This window comes from Amblyomma maculatum, chromosome 1 (assembly GCF_055883805.1).
Source record: "Amblyomma maculatum isolate TAMU_Amacu chromosome 1, ASM5588380v1, whole genome shotgun sequence".
NCBI classification, from domain to species: Eukaryota; Metazoa; Arthropoda; class Arachnida; order Ixodida; family Ixodidae; genus Amblyomma; species Amblyomma maculatum.
The window spans coordinates 31,233,721-31,253,254 of record NC_139344.1 but is presented as its reverse complement, the minus strand read 5'-3'; the positions used below and the strand labels follow the sequence as shown (position 1 = coordinate 31,253,254).

The following is a 19,534-nucleotide window of genomic DNA, read 5'->3' as shown; positions in this document are numbered from 1 at the left end:
AGTCAGTGTGTTTTGTCTGCCATCAACCATCATAATCTCTACATTTGGAGACTCTGGGCCTAGGGCCTCTGTTTGCCAAATCGTCCTCGGCTTCCACGAAAACAGCTAGCTGTCTTGTCTGCAGTCTCCGTAGCGTCAAGTACCTGAGCAACTTCCCACAACCACGAGACAGCGCAACTCGCCAAAACAGAAGATGCATGGCAATTAGGCCATCCTTTCAGGCAGCCAAAGCTCGGGAATAAATGCTTATAACAGCCAGTTGTGATGTTGATTCATTCGCTCCTTGTCCCGGCACAAACCAAAGTTCAACTTTCAAGTTGCAAATGGTGACCCCACACTAGGGTATTCACACGTTTTGTTCCCGTAGCAGCCCAGAGGTCTTCTTAGCTTCATCAAGGAACCAATATAGCCTTAATTGCTATAAGGCGAAAATAACAATTACTAGCCTCGTTACAAAAAATCTGTCTAGTGTTGATGACTTCCAGTAGTACCCATAAAAATGGCATTGCAGCAACACCCATCTAGCGACTGAAGCTGCGAGTAGGACAACTGCGAGCACAACAGACACCCGCGCTACCATATCAAGCTCCCCGGGCTGCACATTCCCATGTTCAGTCCCTGAGAAGAACGACTACAGCAGGGGCGTATACGACATATGATTGTCATCAAAATGCTTTACCAGCATGAGCTACTACTAGCTTTCATGTCAGATAGTATAGAGAGCGGCAATAGTTAATGGTGTGGTTCGGTGCCTGCCGAGCCTTCTCTAGGAAGCAGGCACCCCTCCTGCGGCAATACGCCAGTCGCCTCGAGCGAAATGTACAAGAAACCCATGAAGAATCTCTAGGAAGAACCAATTTATCAGATGGGCTGCACCATGGAGTGGTTTGCTACCATGGTTTGCTACACCACAGCAAGGAAACACAAGACGAGCGCTGACTCACAACTGAAAGTTTATTCAAAGAGGGAACAACATATATGGGAAAAAGGACAAGCACAAACAAGTGTTGCTATGTAGGATGCAGGCACGCAATCTCACTTTCATGAAGAAAAATGGATGGCTTACTAACACAACATAGTTTTTTTTTCTTGAGGTAACAGCGCAGAAAGTGGACGGGAGCACAAGATTAGAAGACGACGCAACGAGGTTATGCATCTCAAGATGCATAACGAACATGCTCAAGCTGCTATTCTAGCTAACTACAGTTATTGTAGTTTTTTTTCCTCATGTGGTAGGCCTCCATTATCTCGCGTGTTAAGTGGGCCGGGTGCTTATAGAGGATATCAGAATAGTGCCGTGAAGGATAGCAAGATACGCAGTCAAGGACGTGGTCAACGAGCTTAGTAGATTTTTAGCGTCTAAGTTATTTGCATGCTCTTTCAAACATGTATTAATGCACTGCCCCGTCTGCCCATTGTACACTTGTCCACATGACAGTGGGATTTTGTTGACTACACCTTCAGCACACAGCACATACTTTGTTTCATGCTTAACCCCACATGTTGGTTCAGGTTCCATTCTGATGCTCCAGCTTTTCTTTCCAAAATAGCGCCAACACTGTCAAGTTTTTTAGGTGCAGAAAAAACAACCTCTATGCCATATCGTTTTGTCACATTTTCAAGATTGTGTGACAGGCGGTGTACATAAGGCAGAACGGCAAACTTTTTCCTTTCCTTTTTCTGCACCAGGCACCAAGACTGGACTTTTAAGCTTTTTGGCTATCTTGTTACAACCCAACAATAAAACATCATCCGGGTAGCCAGATGCCTTGAGTCTTCCAATCTGATCATTGAAACTGCCGATTACCATATGCTCACAAGGTTTTGATAAAGCAGACATCAGAGATGAGACCACAATTCCTGTTTTTACTATCTTAGAGTGCTGCGATTTAAAATTTAACAATGGTTTCTCTACTCTAGGTAGGTATTCCCAGCAGATATGGCCCGTTTCAACAGTCAAACGCAGATCCAAAAACTGTAGCTTGCTATCACTGGTGGCCTCAGTGGTGAAAGTTAGACCAAGAGCATTTTCTTTAAACAATTTAAGTACATCAGTCATGCGCCTTGAAAAGTTAGTTTTTTCAACAAAAATTAGGAAGTCATCAACATAACGAAAAATAGACGCTAACAAATCTAAGCTCGTTGACCACGTCCGTGACTGCGTATCTTGCTATCCTCCACTGCACTATTCTGATATCCTCTATAAGCACCCAACCCGCTTAACATGCGAGATAATGGAGGCCTACCACAAGGAAAAAACTAGGTTGTGCGTTAATAAGCCATCCATTTTTCTTCATGAAAGTGAGATTGCGTGCCTGCATCCTACGTAGCAACAAGTGTTTGTGCTTGTCCTTTTTCCCATATATGTTGTTCCCTCTTTGAATAAACTTTCAGTTGTGAATCAGCAACATGTGTTTCCTTGCTGTGGTGTTCGTCTTTTGCACTGTTTTTCCATCCAACATGATGTAATGCAGGCAGAAAAAAAAAAGGGGTGCCAAATGAACACGGCGAGTCATTTATGTTATCCTCAATGAAGAAAGGGTGCATACCCGCTGTGGGAGATTGACCAACACAGTTCAGTTCAGTTCAGTCGCTCAGTCGTGTCCGACTCTTCGTGACCCTATGAACCATGTCACGTCACGCTTTCTGGTCTCTCACTATTTTGCCAACATCACATAACTTCATCTGCAGTGCCTCGAGGATGCCATCTAACCATCGCGTTCGCTGCCTACCCCTTCTCCGGCGACCCTCAACCTTTCCCAACGTCAAATCTTTCTCCAGCGACTCCTCTCTTCTCATCAGATAACCAAAGTAGCTGAGCTTTAACTTTAGAATTTGACCCTCCAATGAGCAGACAGGGTTTATGGTCGACAATATCGACTGAATTGATCTTCTGGCAGTCCAAGGAACTCTCAAGAGTCTTCGCCAGCACCACAATTCAAACGCGTCAATTCTTCGGCGGTCAGCCTTTTTCACAGTCCAACTCTCGCATCCATACATCACAACTGGAAAGACCATAGCACGAGTTATACGGATCTTGGTTGGCAGACTAATGTCTCTGCTCTTTACTAGGCGGTCAAGGCTAACCATTGCTCTCTTTCCCAGAAGCAGGCGTCTCCTAAATTCATGGCTGCAGTCTCCTTCCGAGGTAATCTTGGAGCCCAAGAAGAGAAAATCTGTCACAGCTTACACTTCTTGTCCCTTGATGCTCCAGGGCTTGATAGGACAAGACACCATACTTTTTCTTTCTTTTTAAGAAGGTGAATGGCTGATTTAAAATATTAACAAATTGGTATCTAAAATGGGCGACTGAATATGATGTGATGGCTACATGCACAGAGTTTGTTTTAAGAAGGTGAATGGCTGATTTAAAATATTAACAAATTGGTATCTAAAATGGGCGACTGAATATGATGTGATGGCTACATGCACAGAGTTTGTTTTGATCACTGAGGAATTTTCAGCACAAGCAGAATGAAGTTAGAATCCAGAAAGACTTCAGTATGGGAGTCATTTATTGCTAAAAGGTAGTTTTCAATAGTGGCAGATTGCAAACATACAAGCACAAAGGGAAAGGATAGTTCCAGTGGATAAACTCTGGCCTAGCTGTACTCTTATTTTATGCAAGAGCGTAAGGGCCCTGTGTTGCAAAAAAGCCAGTGTCGGCATCATTGTTTTCTGTTGTAATGCAAAAATCCGCACCGAATGAAAGAAAAAAAAAAGTAAAAATCATCCTCCGTGCATCTGAAACGCTATTGCATAATTAACGGTGAAGTCCCGTCCCCCCCCCTTCCCCGGCTCTGCATCAAACACAAACGGTGCGTTCCGCTGAATGTGTGAAACGCTACCCTTAATGGTGGAGCTTAAGTGTTCCCCTAATTTTCTTAGGGCCTTAGTACAAACAAGCAGAAGATGAATTGTTACTCATGATACCAAGTACATTTGCAAATATCGCACAACTAGGCTGCTGTAATACATGTATAAAAACATAAAAATATGTATAAGAAGCGCATAAAATCTTCATATATATATATATATATATTCTTTGCGCCCCCTCACTAAAAGCTAGCTGCAGTTTGCCAATGTTTCAGTGATTGAGGACCCTATCTTAACTGCGGAGTTTCAGCACCTCCACAATCTTGATACACATGCACAGGAAAATTTGTATTATCAACACATGTTGATTGGTCAACCGCAGCCTTCAACTAGAGGGTATCAGTACTGTAGGTCAAATTGTTCACAGACTAAATGCACTGAGTTGGCACATCTTTTCGAGAGCTTCAACAGGGCTATGACAAGTGACAAAGAACAAGCACTGCTATCAACTGCAGGTGATAGTAGCACCCATCTTTTTTTTTTTTTTTTTTTGTCCCTTGTCCCAGCACTGTTGAAGTTATCGAAAAGAACCAAATGCAAAATGCAACCAGCTGGCAGCCTCAGGTAATATCTTTGGCTCCATTTTGTTGACCCATGCGATTTGCATTGCAGTTTCATTTTATATCACTATGTCTGTCTGTTGCAAGCAGCATTTTTCTCTGAACTTTCTATAAAGCCAAAAGTTCAGTACTTCTATAGCAAACATCTCTGCATATAAAGCTTTTCTTTGTACTTTCTTTCTGTGTAGAAATGCTTTTTTTTTTTTTCCCCCCATTTTGGAAACCCAGAAAGCTTGCTTAATTTAAATACTTCTTCGGTGCACTCGCACAAAGTCATCTAGGCTTTTTATGAAGCTCTGGGGTCAGACACCAGGTTTTTTTTTTTTTTTTCAGAAAGATCACAAAATGCGCTGTCCCTACAAAAGAAGCCATATCCTGGAGTATGCATGGTGGTATATACTGCATTGTCTTGCTCCTCTTCATCACAGCCATTACAGCAATGCGAGTTCAGGATCCAGTAAAGACATTACTCCACCAATTAGATGAAGGCTCCCCGTTACCAACACCTAAAAAAAAGCAAAGCAAGCATATCAAAACTCGTTAATTCTTAGCAACTGGTTAATCATTAATCAGTACTCTGTACTCTGACCACAGTACTCAGTACTGTGTAATCACAGTAATCAGTATTCTGACCACAGTACTAGTACATGAGGCATGCGCATACAACTCCTGCCTGCAGCAAGCAGAAGGCAGAGTTCAAAACAAGCTTTCACTTTCTGGAGCTGAAATTTTAGGCACAAACACCTTGGTACCAGTAAAAGGTGAAATTGAATCTAATGTTCAAAGCAAGCAGAGTTACAGCACAAGTTACAGTAATTTATTAGCTGTATCCACAGAAGGTCGCAGGGTAATCTATTGTGCAAAGTAAGCCCTACAGCATTCAAGGCATACTTCCTTTGACACACTGTGTTAGCACATGGGAGGGAAAATAAGAAGCTGAGGTAATATCTGCAGCAAAAATTTTCAGGCTAGCATGCCCAACTGCATTTATTGGTATAGGACAACTCTAATGCAATACAGAACTAGTATTTCTCTTCAATATAAACAAATAATTGCCCTAAGTTTTGTAAACGACAAAGCCAGGGAGTCCACTCTTAAACCAAATGCTTCAGAAATATACCTGAGTAAGGATCAGCAATGGGCTAGTTTATGAGACATAGGAAAGAAACACCACCTTTTAAGGGGGGACGCGGGTCTTAAACTGGTCAAAAATAGGCGAAAAATTGATTTTGAGAAAAACGCATTTTCGGAATGTTTGTACCTTTGAGCACTAGCCTTCAAAATATCAACACTGAATTCGGTCGGGAAATACGATAAAATCGACTTTTAAAACGCCACGGGAGCCTCGAAATGGCCAAAAAGAGGTGAAAATTGTTCGAACTTCCCGCGCGCGCCGCGGGTGAAGCAGCCGGCAGGTCGCCGCCATCTTGGACTTGTTTTGAAGTTTGTTTCTTTGTGCGCATTTTGCGGCATCTCCAAATGACGTCGCTTAAACAGAACGACCGCCGTCGCGGGTTTTCCGAAAGCCGTTTCCGATCCGCTGATTGGCTGGAGCGCGCGCTCGCGAAGCGAGCCCCTCGTCTCGCGCTTCCCATTGGCCAGCGCGACCGACCTGCCATTTTTTTTTTTTAACGTTCTTCGTCGTAGCTGCTGCTTCGCTCGTTTATGGTGCGCTTTCGCGATCTTATCAGTCGTTCCCGCATCTGGTGCTGTCTTATCAGTCGTTCCCGCATCTGGTGCTGGTCTTTAAACGTAGCTTGGTGGACGTAGCCGTATCAGGAGTGTATTGAAAACGGAAGCGCCTAGCGAGTGCGCGTCGAAGAACGAGTACGGCGGCTGCGCTGCCAGGGTCGCGCGGCGTGTTCTCGACCTAGCTGCAGCACGTCCGGCGGCATATAATCGTTTGCGATCGGTTCAGAGGCGTCAAAGATAACATCGATAGATTTAACTGTTCAGCTGATACTCATGGCCCCTACCAACGCTACCACTTCGTTGCTTTTTATCGCGTCGCTTCAGACGACAGGCGAGCCTGACATGCCGTCGCCGGTTTCGTTCTTTTTTTTTTTTTTTTATTATTATTATTGCCGAAGTTATCGCGTCGCTGCGATCAAGGGGTGTGAAAGTTCGAGCTTTAGCTCCAGCAAGGGACCCCGCGTGCGGCCCTGCATGCGCTGTACAGCAAAGTTTCATTCTGGAACATTAGCCAATTTATTAGGTCATTCTAGTATGCCGCTGTGTTCTAGCCTTCAACTTTGTGCAAGTTTATTAATATTGCAAGACCGTTTTATCGTAATTTTGAGTATTTGTTTGCCTTGAAGGGCACTGCCACAGGCATTTGAAGTGGTAAATTAAGCTTCTCACGCTGGTTCTAGTGGCGGTATATTTAGACTTTGTGGCAAGCTTTTACCAGTATTTGGGGAGGGTACTATTATATGTTTAGTATATAGCCTTTCTCATAAGAAACAAAGCCTCACAACGATTCCATTTATATTACCATAGCTGCAGTGTAGCAAAATTAAAGGTCTCAAAATGCAAATAAGTTTTTCTCAGTGCTGTTTCTGGACACTGCACCCAGCCTTACTGTGCTTTTTCTCTACATTGTCGCCGAGTGACAACGACAAATTTAGCATCACTGCAGTCATATTGAAAAGATCAGGGGGTGATCCAACACTTACATCACTCTATCGAGGTTTTTGCAAATTGCCATTTAAATAATATTGCATATCAAAAAATTTTGCTGATTTTCTAATGGCATACACTACCTTGGCCATGGGTAATGGTGATAGCTTCAGTTTTAGTTGACATATTCAAAATCCAAAGACAGTTTTGGAAATGGGAAGAGCATGACATTTTTGGTGAAAAATATCACAGTGAGGCTACTGATTGTTCAAGTTATAATATGTGGTCAAACTTCAAATGCCGTTTTCTCAGTTTCATATTTTTGGTCGATCTCTACAGTCTTACACAGGGTTTTGATAACTTCTTTTTAGTTCACACAAATAACTTTGGTACCATTTTCTTCAGAGAGAAATGAAGTACCCGATGACATTTTTAATTTTTTAGATTAGGCAATGGATAAATGTCAATTTGAGATTAGCTTAATGAGTTCGTTTCAAATAATGCAGCCTTTTACTCTCACCATAATATGTGAGGATAACGTGCCTTTTTGAGGAAAACGAAGGATGTCATCGGGTATGGGAAGACTTTGGCTATCAATCCATGTAATTAAAAGCAACAAAATGCAATGAGAAAGTTCATTAAAGCTGCGTAAGAAATTCACTAATTATGCTCTGGACTTTGTTAGATAACTTTTGATCTAAGACCACCAGCTCAATTGTAATCACATTTTTGAAATCAGGAGAGAAAACCACATCTGTGTGCAAAGTTTCATGAAATTCTAGCCATAACTAAAAAAGTTAGTTTTAAGACCCTCGTCTCCCCTTAACCACTATGCTCTGCAAAGCTCTCGCCCACATCGGTCACAGGTGCACTTACTGCAGACGTTTTACACAACATAGTTGAGTTGATGGAAACATTAAGTCAAACCATTATGTTGCAGTACTTTTCAAAGTGTACTCTTGCTAGAAAATGACGCAAGGACCATGATACATTGCTAAAGTATCATGGCCTGTGTTTCAGGGACCAAAACCGTGCCTCTCCCAGTCAAAAGAAGCTTGTATGCTGAATGCAAATGCTGAATATAAACATGTTGGCACATGTCAGCACAACATACTTTCAACTTGGATTGCTTCACATAGCCCCAGACACCAAGATTTTTGCAGCAGCTCAACTCAACACACACAGCACTGTGTATGTCTTCTTTCTTGGTCCTTGTCTCGGTGCACTACATTTTGTTCTTTACACTAACTGTACAATCTGTTACTGCAACATAACATACAGTTCCAAAGTGTATTTTTTTAATTACGTTCAGCTGAAATCTGAGATAGTATCTGGAAATTCTAAGCTAGTAGTGTGCATACGCTGCGAATACGCTGCAAAAAATATTTTGGCCATTTTTGTCAGCCTAAATTTCGGACTGTCAAGAAATTTTGCAGTAAAATGTAGGCTTTGTCTGGCTGCTTTGAAATTCTGCACAATCAAAAAACAGTTTAAAATTTTCAGAGCATTCTAAAACTTTGTGCCACAATATGCGACAAAAAGCATTCACAATCTTTAGTTGCCTTTTATAGTCACTTTACTGTTCGCTGTACAGAGTTTTCTGTGTGTACGGGTGGCCTTAACAGTTTACGCAACACAAAAACCACAAAAATAAAGCTTCATTATTAAAATGCTTTCTTCATAACAGTGTTGTAAAGGGCAATTTCAAAGGCAGTAAGGCAGTATAAAAAAAAAATCCTGTTTAGCAATGAAATGCTCCCAAACATGTGTTAAAGCCATAAGTCATAATTCTTGCCTTCATTGAGTGAATGTAAAATGGCATGGTAGTATTGCAGGCACATAGACAGCCTGTGCAATTAAACAAAACCTGCATTGATTTGTATTTAAAGCATGTGGCAGCCAAAAAAACCAAAAAATAGGAATTAAAGGTGGACACATTTCAACTGAACCATAATAGCATCAAAACTTAACCATGTTTTTCAAATGCCCTCATTCATTACGTGCCTTAATATGCAAGGAAACAGAACAAGTTTCAATTAAAGATCTTCATACCTTAAGAAGTTACATGTGTTCGCTGAACGCAGAACACCGATAAATAAAATTCTGAAAAAAATATATAATAAATAAAGTTTCGCAATAGTCCTAATGGCCTGTATGCAAGGTTGCATAAGGCTGAAACCCACTAAGCTTATAGCATAGGTCCCTGTACCCTTCACGAGTACACTGTCTGCCTGTTCCGCTCTTTTTTTTTTCTTTTTTCAGCTGACGTGTGCTCTAGCCTTCTTACGAATTGATGGTCCCCGCTGGTGCAGGCTACTGGGGTGTAGTACATAGTTTCTATTGCGGCTTGTCTCAAGATAGATATCTACTGTTCCTCTGTTTCCACCATCAGTTATATACACCATCACAGGCTCACAAGAGAATGGACAAGCTCGCATGGACACCTCTAGGAGTTCGCTCTCAAATTATGCCAATAAAACAGTGGCATGTTTGGATTTTCCATGCAGACACCCAGTTAAAAGTTCATCTGAACAGAGGTTACCATACGCTGGCTTCACTTTACTGAGGATGTCTACACTGCAGCGTAGAATAAAACTACAACTTTTGAATGAAATGTGATAGCAGGTATCTTTCTACAACAGATTTTTTTTATGTAAGCAGATGATTAAAATGTAAAAAAAAAAAATATTCGAATTTTTGAAAAAAAAAAAAAAAAAAAGTCTGCAAGTTTTCACAGATGGCACTGTGTCTGTAAGATACACTGAGGACAAACAGAAATTGACCAGTATCAATAGGGCAGCACATTACGACGCAGAACACATTAAAAGGAATGCCTAACTTTCCTATCAGGCCTTCCATTAACTGCTATAGGCATCTGGCAGTGCAGTGGTTTCTGCAGCAAATATATTTCTGCTGAATGCACCAACAGGCAGAATTCTGCACACTTTGGTTAGAAATTCTATGCATCCGTGTTTCGCATTCAGCTGCTTCTGCTGCAAGAATTACCAGCATCGCAAGACTGTGCAATACAAGAGATAAACTAAAGTGGGGTTGTGAATGGGATGGAGTATGAGGAGATTGAAAATACTTGCTATATAGATACAAGTCACCTAACACTTCTAAGATAAAATGTTAGGTAATGCAAAGTTGCATGTTACAACCTAACTTGCATTGCACAGACGACTGAATATGTGTTTTGGTCACGTCTACGGTGCTGTTAAATCACTGCATCATTAGAGCTTAAAAAAGGAAAAGGAAAAGACCTTCATGAAAATCTACTGTATAGGGGCAAATGTGAGGAAAGAAAGGGTCACGCAGGAACATGTATAGAATTAAACATTATGTAGAGACACTAAAAAGAAAAGGGCAGAAACAGTTCTGGAGCAGTGTTTGAGGAGTGCTCTCCCGCACTATGCTCTCCTTAATATTTTTGAAAAGGTGAACAGTCAGGTTGCAGGAATGAAGCGATTCCAACTTCACTCTTTACTGACTCTTGAGCCACTTCCTTAAACCTTGCCATTTCACCCGACCACTTCCCATGAAATCCTTGGGGAAATGCCATTCTGTGTCAAAATATACATAGCTGCACTCCTTCTGCTGTCTGATTGCTTTATTTCAATGTGGCATGTATATACTACTGGCTTTTGAACATTTTGCATGCCCTTGTTTTCATGAGCACTGCAAGCTTTTGTGATAAGTGGCAACAGCATATAGAGTGTGCACACACTAGCATATAAACAACTGCCTTTCTGTCTCGTCTAGCAACTCCCCAGGACACCACTAGTGCAAGTGCATATAAATATTGTTTTGTCATTATCATACCATGCTTCCCACTTGCAGTGAATAATTAAAAATGATGGGAAAGCCAACTAAATCCCACGAGGCCCACCATGGGATGAATACCTGCATGCCATGTACCTAAAAACGCACATTTAAAGGTGTGCCTGCAAGAGTCACATGGGTTTAACCTCGTGCCAGTGAAAACCACAAGAGCTTATATGTCGCTAGCTACACCACCATGGTCACTGGTTGTCACTTTTCATGGCAAAAGGGTGATAGCAGCGGTACTAGCAGTCGGCTTCTAAAGCAGAAAGAAGACATCTGCCTGCAAAGTATTTGTCGTGCCAGGACCTAGCTCTGATTAGCTGCAATAGCCTATGGGAAGTTCAACCGAGGGCTGCCTAGAGGTTCCTCACTTGTAAGTGACAGGGTGGCGTCAACTGCCTAGCGGCCGCCTGCTGCTCCTGTAGCCAGGCCATGGTATCCGAGATGCTCGGGAAGACTAGGCATGAGTCTTCGGGGTTTCCCCTGAGGCCGGGTGGAGAAGTAGGGCTCCCAATGCCAAGCATCTCCTCTTCCTGCAGACTTGACAGCAGGTGGCACCAGACGCGCATGTTGGCTTCACATCGGGCCATTTCTGTGCACTTCCCCACAGTGAAGTCACTTTGATCTGCAAAAAGCACAGGGACCTCACTCTTGCTGCCCCACCACAAGGTGAGCTGTGACAAGGCATAGCAATACAAGGTCACTCAAGGATAAACGGCCTGACATGCAAACCATACAAGCACAGCACGTTTACTTCGAGATCTCTCATGTTTAGAGTGGAACCATGACACTTTGCATGTGTGTACTCCACTGTAACAATTGTCACAATTATAGGGACTGTGATTTTAAAGCACCAGGGTTTGTCTAATTAGCTCTCAAAAGATCAAGGGAGCCATATTGTTTATTTCTAAGGCGTACATGGCTGAAGAAGTGCAGAAAAAAAAATGTGCATTATTATGGGTAACAACAAAACCTGCCTGCATGAAAATAGTGGAGAACATGAAAACTGTGTCTACTTACTGCAATCACTAGGCAACATAAAAATATCGGCACCGTACTTAGGGTATAAAGAATGCTACCTCTGTCCTAAGCAAACAAATCACCGCTAGCTCACTCACAGAACAAGCTGTGAACTTGCAAGCTACACAATTCTTTACAAAATGCTTTAAAACGGGCAACATTGTGGCAGTTCTCTCTTTTTTGAACACGCACAGGTGAGAGATGGGCATTCAAACCTTGCAACAAGTAGACAATAACCACCAGTAAACTGTGGCAAAGCAGCACAATGACTATAAAAAAAGCCATCTGACCAGATTGAGATCCTTGAAAATCTATGGATCTATGTACAGGCCATCTAACCTTCCAATAGGACCCACTGCACATGCACTGGTCAATTTCACATTTGCATGCTCATAACTCTTTTCCTTACTGCAAAGAAAACTGGTGTGTTTTGTTGGTTAATTTTTCATGCTTAAAGATTATGCGTTGGTTATATTAACATGCAGCACATCAAAATGAAAATAAATAAAGTTATTGGTCTACAGCATGATTTTCAATTACAAACATCAGACGCCCAATGTGAAATTTCATCTGCAAAACATGTTTTGAAAAAAAAAAAAAAAAAAAAGAAAACTGCACATACTTGTAACATTACACATGTAGACTAAAAATAAAATGAAATTTGAAAATTTTAAAATATCCTAAATGTTTCTTCTTTTATTCCATTGAAGAATGGAAAGTTTCAGTGCTCTGACTTGCCAATATTTTGAGCTGCAAGAAAAAAAAAAAAAAAAAAAAAAGGGTCTGCTGCCTCATGAAAAGAAGTCAGTTCTTGGAGGTATCATATAAACAATATTTTTCTAAATGTTTTCATATCAGAAAACGCTAGAAAGCACAAGCATGCCTACATACATAAATGTGCTCCTAAATGATAGACAAAAATAATAAATGAGGAATCTTAAGAAAAATTGTAAAACAGAAAATAGGAAAATTTTAAGACATGCAAATATTTTATCGTGAAATAAGACAACTGGCTAATATGCTTCTGGTACGAAAGGCTTTGAATTAAAGTGATTAAAGGCTACGTAGGTCAGCAGAGTTTCACTTCAATAATGTTTTGAACTACAAAAGAAAACAGTCAACAGCCAAGGCATGATGTTGAAAAACATACAAGACACCCAACATACGGAACAGCAGTAAAACATTCACCACCTGCACCGTTCACTGCACCAACATTTACTATTTCACAAAAGGTTACTAATCACTCCAAAACAGAAAGGTGACTCGGGATGTATAAATGATGGCCTGAAAGACAAGAAACAAGTGCAGCGGTATCTTTGAAACAGTTGTAAAATCGATGGGTCATTAGTGAAATATGGTCACAGGGCATGGTAAGATGAGGCACCAGGCAAGTTACCTATCACATTCGCACTAAGTGAGAATAAAATGACAGCGTACCTGCTCATTTATTACATCGCATGCAGTTTCCTGGCTCAGCATGGCAGCCCTGCCAGCCTTTCTACAGCCCAGACATGTACTGGATGAACAAGGTATTTGAGAACACTACTTACTATCACAACAGACATCAGCACTCCTATTACATCTAACTAGGCATGTAGCTTCCCATACGTATATTGACACCTCTACTATATTCTAGTACGTATGCGTTTTTTTTTTTTAATGCCGCCTCCCTGAACATGGTAAAGAGCTTCTTTTACAAGGCTTGGTAACAATTCATTCTCTGATGGGAACATGGAAAGGCACATTGTCAGTGGTCAGATATCGTCAGAATGTCCGATTTTCTTTGGCAGCTGCTAGCCATCGCAAGTGACGATCCGGGAGAGTAAAAAAGAACCATTGTAAAGGAGCAGAGTCAACTGTCAGGTTTGCATACATGAGCACTTCAAGTACCCATCTGATGTCATGACGAGGGAGCACTTCACATCCAATAAAACTGATTGGAATCATCTGCTCCAATCCAAGCGGTTGCTGAGCAAGCTGAAAAACCAACCCTAAGGAATGCGATTTTTTTTCATGAAGAGGACTCTGACCAGGACCAATGACTCACCGGCATAATGACAGGTGGCATTGTACAAGCCCTGACGAGATGCTCATAGATGCATAGATGCATACAAAATTTCTGTCATCTATGGTGGTGCTAGTCACAGTGAGCAACAAGGTTGACATCTTGACATTTCAATTTTTTATTTTAAGGTCTCATCGTTAATGCAGCCGCGCATGTGGAGGTGCTTGACACCATTGTAAAGGTCTGGACAGGGGGTGTGTAAAAAATTAGACCTCATTCTTTCAACAAAACTTGGCTCTCGCCCATACTGCCTATGCTACCCAAGAGCAGCTAGTTGAGAAGTTCCACAACCATGTCACTCCCAACTTGTCGCCTGCAAGCTGTCGCACTACTCTGCAGCATCATCCAGAGGGAGACCAACAAACCACCACAACCATGAAAGACTTACTTGAGGCCGCCACTGCCAAACCAATAGTCAACATCCGTAAGGACCACATGATCCAAGCATCCAACCAGCCATTTTCGAAGCCGACTTGGACTGGTGATTTCTGGTGACAGTGGCTTCACCAAATAATTTTCATAATAAACATGAACCCTTTCGCTGTCATGAATGTAGCGGTACAGTTTCGCGCTTCTCCCCCACAGTGTTACCGACGTACCGGTACGTTCTCTATCGTGCATTCAAAACCTCACGTCTGAGCGTGAAGCTGGCGTGCTTGGACAGGCTGCGCCATCTGTCAAATCTTTCTACAAGTTCTATTTTCGCCCCTCGTTGCGTTGCTACGTATATACTGAAAAGTATGGAGCGACCGCGCCCACCACCGCCACCTTCTTTGCTGTGGGGCGCGGTCGCTCCGCGCGCACTACTCTATCGCGCTAAATGATCATGCGGCACGCGCGTTTCGCGGCGCATGCATGCAGTTATGAGTTCAAGGGTTGTTCTGCCATCTGACACAAGTTTGCAGGTTTTTATTTTTATTCTTTTCCCGTGTCTGCTATGACACGTTACGAACAGGGGCTCGCGCCATAGGTCGACGCCATGACTCGATCGCTGCTTTCGCTCTCACTTGCCCCGCGCTTGCTTGTGGCTAGCAGCAGCAAAGGAGGTTGTTTTAGCCTCTTTCCATCTTCATCTGTCATCTTAATTTCACAACGTGCCATTGATCTCCATTGTGCGGGCCACCAAAAGTGTGCCCTCCATGTGCGCGGTTACTTTCGGATGACTGACCGCGGGGGACCTTCGACTGCGGACTTGAGCGATGGCTCTTTTGATTATAAATATGAGTCGAGCACAGATTCGGTCCCTCAAGAAGTATCCAGCAGTTTTTTTTCTTCAATTATCCTCATTTATCTAATTTATAATCAGGCTGATAATGATGATGTTAATTCACAACACCTGCAGAACACTGAAATGTGCATATTCCGTTGACTATGTTAGTTGCATAGCAATAATAATCAAAAATAAATCGCTATGCTCGTTCCCTGAAACCAAGCCGACACTGGGGGAGCGTTACAGCCAGAAACGCCCAACAACGAAAGGGTTAACAGAAGCAGTTCCCAAAATTTGGTAGCAATATATCTCTACTTTCCGAAGATATGTTTCTGTACATAAAGCCAGCACTGTGTTCTCGAATACTACAAGAACCCAGTATATCTCCACATTATTCTTGACTTGCAGGTCTCATTTAAAGGACAAAATATTTCAGGCACCCATAAAGATAATGTGACATGACAGCCAATAGACACCCAAAAGTTGACTTTTTGGTATGCTTTGAGGAGTGGAGGAAATGCTGATTTAAGTGCGTGGGCTCCCAAGGAAAGTACCATATTTTTCGGCGTATAAGCCGCAGTATTTTTTTCTGAAAATTTCGCCAGTGCGCTTTATCCACCGGTGCAATTTATGTATCGAAGAAATCCCAGTCGTGGCGACCACACGTGGTCTGCGCCCGAAAAGATGTCTGTGTGCTGCATGATGTCAGCACATGTTAAGAGACCCTGGTGATCTAAATTAATCTGGAGCCCACAACTACGACATCACCCATATTGCATATGTCCCTTTAGGACATTAAACCCAACAATTTGCAATTTTTACATTGCAAACTATTGGGTGGGTGGCGCAGACATGTGCCCAAGGTGGAAAATTACGCGTCACAACTGGGCGCCAACATCTGCCATGCACAATACCTGCATTTCGAAAGAGCTCAAAAACAACATCAAATTGTCTCGCAAAAACGAAATGCAACTCCTTTGGTTTTATAGACAGTTTAATTCTGAAAGAGGAAAATGTGTTGCTCATTTAAATGGTAGCTTGCCAGTATCAAGTTCTAGTTTTCGAGCCACACGCGTCATTTCCTTCTGCCACGGCATCTTCACTGCATCGAAGCGGTGGCCTTGTGGTAGAGCCTCTGCCTCGTATTTGGGAGGTATCAGGTTTGATCCCCGGTGCCGCCGGGTACCCACCTGTTTTCAATGGGCACTAGCTTTCCCCCGGCCTGGTGCTCGACTCTTTGGGGTGAAATGCTTGGGAAAGGGGTCATAGGTCCCAAATAGTTGTGCCGATGGGACAGTGATCCGTTCCGCCATCGAACAACAATAAGTCCGCCTCAAGCGGCAGAAGCCCATTATATAGCCCTTTTATGTCTCTTTTCTGTATCATGCGGTCACCTGTCATCACCAGGTACTTCAGGACTCTCACCCTCTGATGCTCATCTACAACACGCATCTGGTCCTTCCACCGCAAGCTGGGATCGGCTGATACCTACAGGTCAGGATGATTTTCTTGATAGCTCAGATACTTCGTCTGCCATTACCTGTATAGATGCTGCGGTGAAGTCTGCACAAGAGCCAGACAAATTTATTCAAGTGCCATCGAAGCGTCGCCGCAGCTCAAGGCGGTCGAATTTCAGTGTCGACGCAACTAACGCTTCTAAAGCGCCCAAGTGCAACCTCACAGTAATCATAAAACCAGTAGATACCGGATATCATATTACTCGCTTTAATCCGCTGGCAATGAAGCAAGCATTTGAATCTCTGGGTCCAGATGCCGTCCTTCAAGTTCGCCCCAACGAGCGGCTTAATCTTCTGGCAGTTGACACCCGAATCGCGGTCGCTACTGAACGCCTTTTACAAATACGATCAATAGCAGGAATTGCAGTGCAAGCATACGAGCCCCGACCAAACAGCTGTGGCGTAGGAGTAATCAAGGGTGTGCCCCTGGATCTTTCTCAAGAAGATATTTACTCGGCACTATTGCAGAGAGTTCCAATAAAATCGGTGCGCCGTCTGGGAAATTCCGAAAATATCCGCATTGTTTTTGTGACAGAATCTGCGCCAGAATACGTTATTCTTGGATATACAAGATACCGTGTGCATGAATACATCCAAAAACCACGACAATGTGGTAGATGTCAGCGCTTCGGCCATGTGACTACTGCTTGCCGACTAGCCTTGCGCTGCCCACGCTGTGGGGGAAATCATGACCGTACCACGTGCCCAAGTGACATCCCCATTTGTCCCAACTGCGGAAAGCAGCATGAGGCAACGTTTTCCAGCTGCACTGCCTACCAAAAGGAGAAACTAATCTATAAGTACAAGATATCCAACAATACCGACTACAAGTCAGCAAAAGCTGCTTTAATTGACCAAAATCAAATCAGGAGTAGTCATCACGGAAAAAAACCATTGACGGGAAAGAAATCACAAGGACAGTCACAGAAAGATGATGCTGGTCATCCAAGATTTGATGACGTGGTTGAATTTCCTCCTCTTCCACAACAATCAGAGGTTCAACAACCATCTGTACCAAGCCCACAAAAAATTACTGTACAGCAGCCTCATTCGAGGTGTGCATCCCGGAACCGCTCATGCGAAACCTCTATTCGCAGAAACTCTGACATTTCTAGTTCCCAACTGTGCTCACTTGTCGAGGCTGTTCGTGCTTTTCTTATACCACTCTCCTCGCCGGTGGCGAAAGCCATCCTTACAATTCTTGATTTCATATCTCCTCTCCTCGCGCAATGGCGGTAGCAGACAATCAGTCGTCTGCTCCACCCAGCGTGCAAGCCATCCGAAATAAGGCCACCATCTTTCAATGGAATGCCTGCAGCCTCCGCCCCCGTCTCTCTGACTTTCGACACTTCGTCTTCAAGCATCGTTTCCCTATAATTGCTATATCAGAATCTCGGCTTAATACTGCAATCCATCTCTCAGGCTACACAGTACTGCAATCAACAACTGGTACAGACCTCAGTAAAGTTCTTCTGGCTATCCGGAAAGACGTCAACTTCATCCAGCATCCCATACCAACTGATCCACATAATGAGTACGTTGCAGCCACTTTAATGTGCATGAACAGGCAGTTTACAGTAATTGCTGCCTACATACCACCTCGTGCTAATTTCAATATTGAACACCTACAAGATATCCTGCGAAGTACCCCTGTGCCACACATTATAACGGGAGATTTCAACGCACATCATCCTGCTTGGGGAGGCGTCAGATCGACAGCCAGAGGCCGGCAGCTATTCGACTTCGCACTTTCCAACAATTTATTATTTCTCAACGACGGCCAAGCAACTTACTATCAAGGAGCACGGTCCAGTGCTCTTGATATCTCCATGATCTCTGCTGATCTGTCAGCTTCAACAACCTGGTCTGTGGACATCGAGACTCATGGCAGCGATCACCTACCTACATATATTGAGGTTTGTGGCTTTTCTCTCGCCTCTCAGCGGCATAAAGTTCGCTACACGAACTGGGAAGCTTTCGCTGATGCCGTAGAAAAGCAGGATCTGTCAAACTTAAATTATGACTCCTTCATTGCTGCAGTAGCACATGCTCAAACATTGCACACGAGAGTCCTCCACCTGCCAAAGGTGTACTCAGCTGTTGACGCCGAATATGAAAAACTTCGAGCAATACGTCGCAGAGCAGAAAGACGAGCGTGCAAGACACTTTCTAGAGACGATATCCAGACTTCTAGGCGAGCACAAAAACACGTTCAACGCCATTCGGACAAGCTAGAAAGAAGGAAATGGACATCTTTTTGTGCAAAATTAGATCTTAGAAAGCCACTATCTAAAGTATGGAGTATTGTACGAGGCTTGAGAAGTCAGCCTTCACAACTACATCCTTTCGAGTGCGTGGCTCTAAATGCCAATACTACTTGTCTTCATGTAGCAGAGACTTTCTGTTCAAAGATGATTGCTCCATTAGCAGCTCCTTCACTGCAAAATGTGCTCCCCATCTTTGTCCCGTCGCCCAACACTTCTTTCCTAGACGAATTGTTTACTATGGAAGAACTTCAAGCTGCGCTAGCAGTTACCAACAAAAGATCTTGCCCAGGGCCTGACCATGTTAGCTACACTTCGCTGTCGCGTCTTGGAAGAAAAGCCAAAACTCAGCTGCTTACCATCTATAACAACTCTTGGATAGCTGGAAGCCTTGTAGAGAGCTGGAAGACTGCGCGCGTAATACCCGTTCTTAAACCTGGTAAGCCATCAATTGATCTAAACGCTTATCGTCCTATTGCACTGCTAAGCTGTGTTGGGAAATTGATGGAAAAAATGGTTCATTCACGCCTTACCTGGGACTTGACGAATAGGGGAATTTATCCTCCATCAATGTCTGG

At 43.0% G+C, this 19,534-nt stretch overlaps 1 protein-coding gene across 1 annotated transcript in view; it reads right to left on the bottom strand.

Annotated features, from left to right (window-relative positions):
- Positions 1–3,497: 3,497 nt before the first annotated feature.
- The window catches only part of LOC146202073 (folylpolyglutamate synthase, mitochondrial-like), a 45,557-nt gene continuing 29,520 nt past the window's right edge, over positions 3,498–19,534 (bottom strand). Inside the window, exons 11-12 of the mRNA XM_084587918.1 lie at positions 11,252–11,505; positions 3,498–4,942 (exon numbers count right to left, since the gene is read on the bottom strand). Of these exons, the coding sequence (XP_084444044.1) occupies positions 4,868–4,942; positions 11,252–11,505 (329 nt within the window). The 3' untranslated portion in view covers positions 3,498–4,867. The remainder of the gene's footprint in view (positions 4,943–11,251; positions 11,506–19,534) is intronic.